At 40.2% G+C, this 11,697-nt stretch overlaps 1 protein-coding gene across 1 annotated transcript in view; it reads right to left on the bottom strand.

The window, feature by feature from the left end:
- Nucleotides 1–8,566, bottom strand: part of LOC136753556 (glypican-1) — a 90,944-nt gene extending 82,378 nt beyond the window's left edge. The window contains exon 1 of the mRNA XM_066709778.1: nucleotides 7,818–8,566. Within this exon, the coding sequence (XP_066565875.1) occupies nucleotides 7,818–7,971 (154 nt within the window). The 5' untranslated portion in view covers nucleotides 7,972–8,566. The remainder of the gene's footprint in view (nucleotides 1–7,817) is intronic.
- Nucleotides 8,567–11,697: the final 3,131 nt, after the last annotated feature.

Raw genomic sequence — 11,697 nt, 5'->3', positions numbered from 1 at the left:
GTTTATGTAGATGTTTTAAGACTGGATGGGTCTCTTCCAGGCCTCTAACCTATTAAAAAGTCTGACTGTTTGGGTTCCCAGGTGGTTCCACGATAAGAGACCGTGTTTAACAGAAGTTTGCAGTGAAAAACCATAAGGGGAAGAGACCAACTCGCCCCACCCTACCTCAACCCATAACACTCCAACAAAGACTGCCTTTGCGATCCACCGCGGCCCTATTCTATCATCCTGTCACCGGCTCCACAGCCTCTATGAACCGCTCATTGATTGATCAAATCACACTGTAAATCCAATTAACTCCATATAAAGGCCACGTTGATCTATGGCCCTGCCACGGAGACACTCCCTCTTCAACCCTGCGCTCGAGCTTCGTGCAGAGAAGGATCAGAGTTGGACATCGATTTCATATTTAATGGCAGCCAACGCAGAGATTGCCCCACCACGGCCCACTGGAATCAATTCAAGAGTGGCCAATATATATCGGAAACCAAGTACAGTGTCAATATAGAAGCAGCACACAGACGTTTTAAAAAATGTTAATAACTACTGTTTTAACATGAGAGTGACATTGCTATGGACTACCATTTTGAAGATTTCCACTTGCAGATCAAGAAAAAAAACACACATTTCTTCTCTTGTAAGCAATTTAGTTCCACGTTTGATACCTTTTGTTAGTCACGGACATTTACAAAATACCCACAGACACAAGTATATCAAATTAAAAACAGAACAGAATCTGTTTTCAAATAAGACAACTTTTAAATATACTGTACCACTAACTTTTTAGTAAAAGGGGGCTTTTACCAAATATGTATTTATATTATATGAACATACCCCAGAAGAGACCTAAAGTTCTCATCAATGTTAAATGGCGTAAAGGAAAAACAATAATAATAATAAAATACTCTCACATCTTGACTGACTTATAACCACCACAAAACTGTGACACACTTCAGGGGCAAGGAACACAGTCTGACTCAGAGCTTGTACTGCCAAAACATGAAATCGGTGGCAGGTTCCTGTGTGAGGGATCATGGTTTCAGCTACAAGGCAACTTTTCCATAGAGAAGTTTTACACGCAGTAGCCCTGCAGGAATAAAAAGTGGTTTTAAAAAAAGTCATATTAGTCAGCAAAAGAGGCATGTACAAACTCAATCGCAAGCACAAAAACAACACGCCCGGGGAGGGTCTCTTCCACTAACGTGTCACTGCCTTTTACCTCAAGGCCACACGAATTCCCCCGCACCCAAAAAATGACCCCTACAGCCATGCCACCCTGCAATTCCGCCTGGAGTCCTGACTTAATGAATGGAGACTTCTGAGGACTGCGCGCGCTGAATGGGTGCGTACTCTTAAACAACATCAAACGCCATGTGGTCTGCTTTGTGTTCCCTGTAATTGAACACGGTCTAATTCTCTCAAGGACTGTACTGAGATCAACACTTCATACGAGAGATGTATACAGCTGAGGCTGGGGCTTTTTCACACCCTTCACAGTGTTGTTTGGGGATTTTTTGGAGAGAAAAAAAAAGTGTATTAATCTATGGATTGGCATTCATACGTTTACACCCCCTCCTGTCTTAACGCAGCTGTAAAATTTCGCATTTTGTGGGCTGAATCGGTGTTCAACAAACCTTGCAAAGACAGCACGGATACACAAGCAAAATTTTATGAGCAATTTTTGAATAACCAAATACCAATGTTTCACTTGAAGGCTGTGAATACATTTAACTACAACTGAAGAAGAAGAAGAAGAAGAGAGATTGCTAGAGATCTATAGATATAAAGATAAAGGACGTGTGGGTGTATTCATTAAAAATGTATATAAATCTGGAACATATGCATAGGTTTTAAATGGCTGTTTGAAGGATTTTACTTTTGTAGGTATTGTCTTGTGGAAAATCATTTAAGTCGGCCTCTTCGCTGTCTGACAGCCAAAAAGACATTCACTTTAAAAATCAATGCTGGCTAATCACTGGTGAACCGGCTGAATTTAAAGAGGTACACTTTTAATCGTACACAGCGGGGTTGTCTGTTGGAGACATGGGGTCATGGGTACAAATATAGCAAGCTGTAGAATTAATTAATTAGCAAAGCCAGTGTATTTCTGTCACACGAGTGGGGGCTTTTGTATTAATCTTCATGCAGTATCTTCAGATCCTGATCGATGCAGGTTCACACTCATTTGCTCTATTCTCAGTTCTGGGACAACACTTATTTATCACTTGCATTATAGTGTAATGGCACTAACAGGGTTAAATAGGGAATGTCTGCAGAAATACCACAGTGAAACACAGAGATCTCTTTCCCTCTGAGGTGCATGTGAATAATCCTCTTTGGTTGTACTCATTCAATGGTATCATATGCCGGATATTTACAATAAAGGTTGAAAAGGCCCTTTCTGTTGTTTCTCAACAAAAGCCCCTTACAGCTGGCGATGGAGGCGGGATCATTTGACCAAGTTTCAATGCGCCAACCATTTCACCATGTTCGCAGAGATTTTATATAACCTGGATTGTCAATCGCTATATTTGGATTATGACACATCCTAGTTAAGCAAGATTGCGTAAATCAGACAGAACCAGCGCATCACATGAGTCCACAATGGAAAACAAATCTAGGCAGAGATGAGGAAAATCAGGAGGCAGAGGGAAAAACATCAGAAAGAAATTGACCATTTATTTATGCTCACAAGCATATGTTTGGGAAATGCTTATTTGTGGAGAAAGGACTGAAACTGCTTAAGAAAATAAGACGTTGTTTCATGTATGCTTGTGTGTTAGAAAATTAAATGTGTACCAACAAATGTGTGTTGTTAATCGTTTTCCAATTGCCTACTTGCTGTATTGTTTCTCCTTTCTCTCTGACCTCTGAGCAGGGTTCAGTGGGTAGTAGTTTAGTTAGTCTTCTAAACGATTGGTACTATTTAAGATTATTTTCTTTAGTTTAATATTAGTGTTACTATTACCGTATGAATACAGTTAAAATGTTTTGTATTTATTTTTAACACTGACTATTCTAGTAACTACAGGGGGACTTGATTCAAGTCTTCAAAATCATGAAAGGCATCGACCACATCAAACCAGAGGAGCTTTTCCAGATCAGCAGGGACACACGCACCCGGGGACACAAATGGAAATTGGGCTTCAAGGCATTCAAGACGGAAAACAGGAGACATTTCTTCACACAGAGAGTCGTCACAATCTGAACAAACTCCCCAGCGATGTGGTTGAAGCGACAATTTGGGAACATTTAAAAATAGACTGGATAGGATCCTTGGATCACTTAGTTGGACACCAAACAAGCGTGATGGGTTGAATGGGCTCCTCTCATTTTTAACTTTCTTATGTTCTTCTGTTCTTATTAAAAAATCTGTGCCACTTGGCCAAACAAATGTGTGAAAGGCAAACAAAATCCGTCCCAGATGTTGGATGCTACAGTCATTGGATCTGGTTGCGCGGTAGCCCGACCCTCACAGCTAGCACATCCCAAAAGTCACCCGTATGAGAACAGAGCAGTAGAGCTTCAGGAGAAAACCTGTCTGCAGGCTAGACCAAGGAAGAGCTCAACTATGTTTTGATGCACAAAAGACTCTCGTTTCATACTTAAGCATTATAAAAGATAAATACAGGCAATATCTTATGGGCCTGCCTTTGACATTCAGACACGCCCACAGAAAACCCTCCATGACAATTGTGCTGTGGGCAAAACAACCCAGAAGGCACACATACACACACACACACACGCACACAATCTCACGGTCTGCTAAAATGTAAGAGACTCCCAAAAACCGAAATCTCTCATCATCCAGCAGCACTCTGTCCTGAGGATGAATAAAATATAATGCCAGGCTTTAATATTTGATGAGCACCTTTAAATGTTTCCAGGACATGTATATTTTCATTGCTTAGGACTGATTGACAATAATGAGCCTTTTTTTTAAGTAAGCCATCATAATCTCTGATTCAGCACAGTTAACTGGCTTTCAATAATGCAAATTAACAATGCTTTATTCCTGGCATCGCCTTAATAAGATTTCTCACTCTCTTATTACAACAGTAGCAACATCAGAGCCTTAAAAAAGCCAGCTATTAAGCTTCAGTCTGGAGGCGACAAGAAAGACTCTCCAGAGAATTTATCAGAAGTAACTTTAATAGCTGTCGCACTTATGGTAAAATCAACAAAGAACATGACATTGCAAAACACATGACTAATTATTTATTTTTTTAATGTAATGCTGTATCTATAGATTAGGTTAATTGACTCTGGCATCTGATTAAGATGTTGAACTAACTTGATTAAATATGTTGCATAATTAATAATGCAAATTCCTGAAGTGCAAATGGTTGAACCACTTTCTGTTGAACCACTAATACCAAGGAGAGGGAATTACCGGAGATTACACACCATAATCTCTGGTAACTCCTTATGTTTAAGTACATTACTTGTACCAGACACTGATAAAAGCCTTGCACTCACTCTTTTTCTATCTCTGCAGCGCTCTCCTAAATTAAAGAAAGACAATAGGGGGGGGAACAAAAGGAACGGCAGCTCCTTCAGATGTTTTGGCTGCTGTACAGCATGGGATGTCTGCTGTTTTTCATGGATGTTGCTTGTGGAAACAGGGTGTGATTGATTGCAGTCACAAGTTACTGTATCACACTGAGGAAGTAATGAATATCTGTTCAACTGTGCTGGAAACACGGCTAATCCTCAAGGATGAAAATGTAATCAAGTCTGCCACACAACAGACGCATGTGTGTATATATAAAGGATGCTACATAAGTTAGTTGGCAGTTCTGTTTTTAATGCATCGTGCAAACTGCGCCATGGAGCAGTGGAATTTGGCATCATATCATCCTCTTCTACACTATTCTGCTTTATTCAGGCTGTGTCCTGCCTCACATGTAAATCATAACACACACATGGTCCTCACATTGATCCACCTTAAAACACGCACCGCAGTTGTCCATTAGAACGCGTCCACCATTCTTCCATTGATCTGTCTACCAGGTTTTATTGACCCCCAGTCTTAAGTTTTCACAATATTGATATTTAGAAAACACCCATTTTATGATCAATCAGCTGGAATTAGTGAGAGTGACTATCCCCTCAAACACAACGCTTTTCAGAGTTCAACACACCACCCTTAAACTTCCAAGTCCTCCTCCTCCTCTCGGCACAAATGAACTGTTTTTTCACAGAGCTTGGGCACTCCATACTTTCCAGTCAGAATTTCAAGTCACTGCCTTATGAAAGTTTACCTTTGTATATTTGCCTTTGGATGTTCTTGCTTTAAACATGTTGATGGTATAGCTTCACCCCGATTTTCCATGCCCTGTGCCTTACTACACTCAACCATGAGTAAACCTTGGGGTACTACAGTAAACATGCCTTAAAAACACATGTATTGTGGCATATTATGGAAGTCCCATGGTCCAGTGTGTACAGCACACTGGACGCACATTGGAACGATAAGAAACTGCTGTAAATGTGTAGTAAAACCACAGTGTAACTATATTAAAAGTGCAAACATCCTATAACTTACTAAGGTATACTTGCCTAAGGGCAGACTACTTTTATGAGACCTGGCCTCAACTGCATAGTGTTTAAACATGAGTTTTGCTAAAGGCATCTGTACTAATGTTCTTCTTTAGCTGTCCGCTGCAGTTATAAACATGCACAGTCTCTGGGAGGCACTTTCACAATCCCTGGGTCAGGCGTTGGCTAAAGTTCACACGCCACACATCTGCTCCTATGTTCCCAGCAACTGAGACACTGCATCAATCCGCTAGGAATGACGATTTATGAAATTGGCACACTGGTTTAATATAAAAAATTAAAAGATGCATCATTCCCTCAGATGACTTCCCAGGTGTTTACAGTGCAAGAATTAAGTGCAATTGGCCCAATTAAATCCTTTACTTTTGCCATGACATACACCTTTTAATTATAGAATCTGGGGACATGATCCTTTCGTATATTCTGTGAACCTCAGTAGTTTTTTCTGTGACAACTCCGCCACCTATTAACCAGGCACCACTATAATCACATTCGTATCTGTAGCTGTAACTGTAAATATAAGCAAGTGTGCTGACGTCTCCAAATGTATATGCTTGTTAATGTTAATTAGCCAGCAGAGAGGGATCTTTCCAGCCCATGGAAATCACACACATTAAGTGGAAAGGCACAGAAGATGTCTGTGATGCTCTGTAGTGGTAACGAAAACGTGGTAAACAAAAAAAAACGCTGCTTGCAGTTTTCTGCTACAATATACTCTTTTCCCCCCACAAAGAGTAACTACAGGGTTTGAACTGTCCATTCTTTTTTTTACCTCTCCCTACTTCCTGTAAACTAGCACATACTAGTTAAAGAAAAGTATTCATTACTAGGTTAAAGATAGATTGATGTTTTTTTTCTTCAAATTGTGTAGATTTTAAATATTGGACTTGTGGAAAGCACTATTTGTGTAATACTAAGAGGATGTCAAGACTTTATGAGGAATATGGCTTAATTTGAATATGTTTCAACTGATGTATTAATAACAACAACAATAATAGTAATAATAATAATATTTAAAACGTTTATGATAGGAGTGGAATTAGACTGTGTTTACTTCATTAGAAAGCTACAATGTCACCTTCCCATAGCACCCGTTTCTTTCAACCCTTCTTTGAACACAACGTGTCTTTGCAACACAGTGTTCAGTGGCACAGCTGCGCCGGCTGCGCTGCAACATGTATCTGGCAGACCGTCTGCAGCCTCCTCACTTACAGACAAAAGCCTGAGCAGCCCTTTCCTCGGTGGGATGTTACATATGAGCGACCAGCACAGGGTCAGGACACATACATGCTCTGTTACACAGGTGTGGGAAAAGCAGATGTGTTCAACCGCTGCAACACATTATATAATAACCTAACTGCACAAGAGAAAGGCACTGAGCCCACATAGTATCTATTCACATCGTGGATTTGGACTATATTCTTACATTGAAAAATATTTAAAATATCTACATGACGGTTAAAGGGATACGTAAGGTCCCTCTCTCTCTCTCTCTCTCTCTCTCTCTCTCTCTCTCTCTCTCTGTATGTAAATCAATGTGTGTGTGTGTGTGTATATATATATATATATATATATATATATATATATATATATATATATATATATCACTTAATCAGATTATTTATGTATTTGTATGTTTTCATATGTGAACCAGATTTTTAGGTTACAGCACAATTTCTTTACACGTTTTAGTTTACAGTCAGTGCAAGCTGACAGGATACAAACTTTATAGCCAACAGCATTGCCTATAGATGAATAGCTGAATATACCTTTCTTCAAAATGATCGTTTTCCAATATTGTCATCATCAATGCGACTGTGGTCTGTTCACGCACAGTCAATAAATACAGTATAAAGTCTTCTCTGGACTTTCTTCTCAGACGGTGTATTTGTTTAATAAAAGTGCCTTTTATATGACAGCATGTGCCTGCATCATTGTCACAGCATTAACTAATTAGACGACGCCGACCATCAGCAATAAAAGTGCATGTCATTAAGTTAGGATATAAAGAGAAATAGAGATACTGACTCAATCTCCACAAATATGAGATCACTTAAACAGACCTTCTGTATGGCATGATATTTGTGTTTATACTGAAGGATAGCGGTCTGTTTTAATGAGTGCTATTCTTGTCAGTCTTAAGTTGTGTGAGGGTGTTTCTTATTAAATGTCACGATTTATATCCATCAGAAATACGATACAAACAGCCCCAGAAGTGCATTTCCTATGAGCAGATCTAGGACCCTTCCTCTTACCCGAGATCTCGGTCTGGGGGACCCCGCTCAAGGGGAAGCCTTTGCCGCTGTAGAAGTGCCGGACGTCCGAGCAACTCCGGGCTTTGTTGCTGCTGGTGTCCCCGACAATCGGGACAGCGAGAAAGGAAAAGAAGAAAGCCCACCGCAAATCCATCTTCTCGGGCAGGTGGAGAATCCAAACCCCGGTCAAGTGCCAATCCCAAAGCCAGAGAAATGAAACGATGGCGGACTATCCACCTGACGCGTCCGCAGCCGCACAGAGGTGCCACTCCGGTCTGTGCGGGAGTATCTGTAGCCAACGAGCTCCTGTGCCAGTCTGGAGAGAGAGCCTCTTACTGTCCGCCGGGTAGTTTCTCTCTCTCTCTCTCTCTCTCTCTCTCTCTCTCTCTCTCTCTCGCTCTCTCTCTCTCCCTCTCCTTACTGCATTCTCTTTCTTTCTGGAGTAAACGATGAACCTTAATCACTTTCTGTCGGACAGTTGCTTTATATCTTTAATAATGTCAGGAGGGAGTCGTTGAGAATCACCAGTGATACTAATAAAAAAGTAAATGTATAAAAAACAGAGTATGATCCACTGTAAGAAATAACACATACAAACTAGCACGGGTGCATGAGAAGTGATCTATAATGAAACGACGCAGATTGAAATGCGGGTGTGCGGGGGCTCTGCGCGGAGATGCTCCGGGGCGCTGCGGGGCGGTGCGGTGCGGTGCTTCCCCTCGGCTGGCTGGAGGAAACTGGGAAGGCACCACCTGCAGGGCACTGAGTCCGCTTCTCTGCGCGTCGGCTGCAGATTTTCCCCACAGGATGTTGCATCAAAATACAGCGTAGACCCCCAGCCAATAGACAAGAGGCGTTTTTTCTCTCTGTGTATCGGTTGCCTGGTCTCTTCCATCTGACTTGGCTTTACAACCACTGATTGATTCGCCGGAGTTTTCTTTGAATAGGTGCTGGAGACAGTGTCTAACCCCGAGATGAGCTATAGGTGCATGTGTACGGTAACACACACACTGATGTTAAAAGTGCATGAAACAACATCTTACATTATTTGCCTTCCACGAAAATAACCTATAACTGATACATGCATAAACACATAAATACATCAAATCTGTTCTGACAACATATCTTTGAGACTTCGACTTCAGAATAGTCAATCTTACCCTATAAAGGCTAAATATATTTCTTTTTGCCACATAACGCATACCTTTCAGTCTGAAAATAAATCTAGTTGCCCTTCATTAAGTACACTCTAAGGACTCTGTGTCCTTTTTCTGAGCTGCTGCCCAGGACTAACGCAGTGCTCTCTGCGTAGTTTAACTGGGGCATTGGGCAATTCATCACACGCTTTCTGTGTTTGTATGCAACACCCTTGCAAATATACAGGCTAATTGTTTTTGCCTTTTTAATTGCTTCACCATGATGTGTAGGAACTGACGGTGATCAATTCGCTATAACACCTCAATGTGTTTCCCAAAAGGAGCCATACAATTGTGTGCCACACATTTAATTAATAAGAAGCTGCACATTGAGGTACACAGGCCTAATGTAATGCAAGCTGTTGTGATTGTAGCTCGTTATGAACAAAATCATACACACACACACACACACACACACACACACACACACACACATATATAAGCAAAGATATTTTTCATACTTCAAATGGGATTCTGTGGGTCCTGACAGTCCAATCAGATCTTGAGTGATATACCATAGGTAAAAAACCAGCAAGATTGAGTACCAGGAATGGGGTGAGCGTAATTAAATCCATATTCATTAGGCAATTGTTTAGCCACCAGGACCTCGGAAGGCAGAGGTTGTGCTTATTGTATCTTTGGTGCAACAACAGGTAGCAGAATGTAATTTAGTTAATTTAGTTTAAATTGTTAGCAAATCAAGCTATGACGTGATGAAATGGATATTTTCAAGCCTCTTCAACTCAGTTGACTTCTTATCAGTGAATGTAACCAGGCCGCCGAACAGACCTCCACTGTAGACAAAAGTGTGTGCTCTGAAAAGGTCTGCTACGATTTTCAGACTGGCCTGTTCAAGCATCAGCTTCGCTTTCATTGCTCGAGAGTTCAAATGCTTGTGGATTCATTGAACGCTTTTTTTTTTTTTTTTTTAATTCAATACATTTATTGAACAAAGTGGCACATGCTTTACCTGTTGTTTATGAAAGTAGAAATAAAAAAGTAAACATACAATTTTAAAAATTATATGTTGTTGTTGTTTTTGTTGTTAAATCCTCCCAAAGTGCATTGTTTCTTAGATGACAACAAAGCTAAACAATCCAGAGACATACAGGTGACATAAATCTGAGAGAAGACAGTTTTCAAGTTTCACGTTTTCCTAGTTTGTCAGGTGTTCCATTTAAACAAGTACCAGCAAGCTAAATAAAGTCAAGTTACATATTCCCAGTGCTCTATAATATAATATTCCCACAACTAGTCAGTGGAATAATTAGTTTGCCACTTTTAAATACATTTCCCAGACACTCCTATTGTTATTTTTGACAAAATAAAAACATGTATCAATCACTCACTGTTGGGTAATCCCCCACAAAACACTGTAACTTAATACACACACAGCTGTCAAAAAGTAATAACCTTATCCTGGTAGAATACAATTACACTTGTATACTGTACTTTAGATTCTACACTGCAGGTCATTATTGCACAATTGAACACATATGTGTAAATCAATAAGGAGGTGGTATTGATTTTTATGACACCATTCTGTTCTATTTAATTTTTTGATTGCTAAGCAAAGCAGCATCTTTATTAATGTGCACATCAATACACGGCCCGATTGACTTCAACACAGGACGCGTTTAATCCCGAGGATGCGTTTTCATCTAAAGGGGAACAATGTACCACCATTGTTTCATCGAGCCGTACTGAAGTGTGGGACACATAAGCATCAAGGAGATCTGACCTGACTTACAACTTCTGTTCTCGATCAGAACCTTGACCCCAATCCTATTAAACTCAAAGTGGGACAGCTGGGATTCATGTGTTCCTGCCCCATTAGGAGCCACCCTGCAGGAAGGGCCACAGTCCTCGCCAAGGCTGAAACTCAGAAACACGTCAATAACTGTGCCATTATTTCCGGCTAAGACACAGCAGGCTGCTCATTAAAATACACAGAGACTCCACTGTTTTGCCCCATTAAGGAGAAACATTTCCTTGCTTGGTCATAAGTACATCTTTCTAATGCTTGATTTGTGGGTGTTTATTTTATTCAGAGCAACATTTTCAGTTCCTTATTAAGTCAATAAGATTTGTATTTATTTTCTGAAGACTATTACAGGAAAACACAACTCTGGTAGCCATCTACGCACTGGACATGATGTGGATTTATTTCCAGAGAAAAACTGACACAGAACAATGTGAAAAGACCTGAAATCAGACAGTACAACAACTATGCATTTCAAGAACTGAGAAACAAAGTAAATAATGAACTTAATAATGTAGACTAGTTGAAGAGTGACTATATCTTACATATTATTGTTATGTATTAGGTTTATGTTATTCCCAGAGCTCAAAATTGCTCAAGGCCCTTTCCAGATTTGCTTGTTATGCTGTCAAAAAAGCTTTTGCATTTCATCTCATAGCTCCACGTTTGCTCCTCACATTGCACATACAGCCCTTTAATTGATGTACAGGATGTGCAGACTTCCGCCGACACTTTAAAGAGTAAATCCCAACCTCGAGATATAAACACATGTATGTGCGTGTTGATAAGGAAGGACTCAATGCAAGTGCACATACAAGGCTTTTTCGAGGATCCTTAAGGGGAGAACTCCGCTTTCTCCCAAACATCAATAACTAATTCTTTCGTTAGCAATTGGATTAAATTTAAGCCTCAATACTGGAAA

Source organism: Amia ocellicauda, chromosome 7, assembly GCF_036373705.1.
Source record: "Amia ocellicauda isolate fAmiCal2 chromosome 7, fAmiCal2.hap1, whole genome shotgun sequence".
NCBI lineage: Eukaryota > Metazoa > Chordata > Actinopteri > Amiiformes > Amiidae > Amia > Amia ocellicauda.
This window is presented reverse-complemented; position numbering and strand designations above follow the sequence as displayed.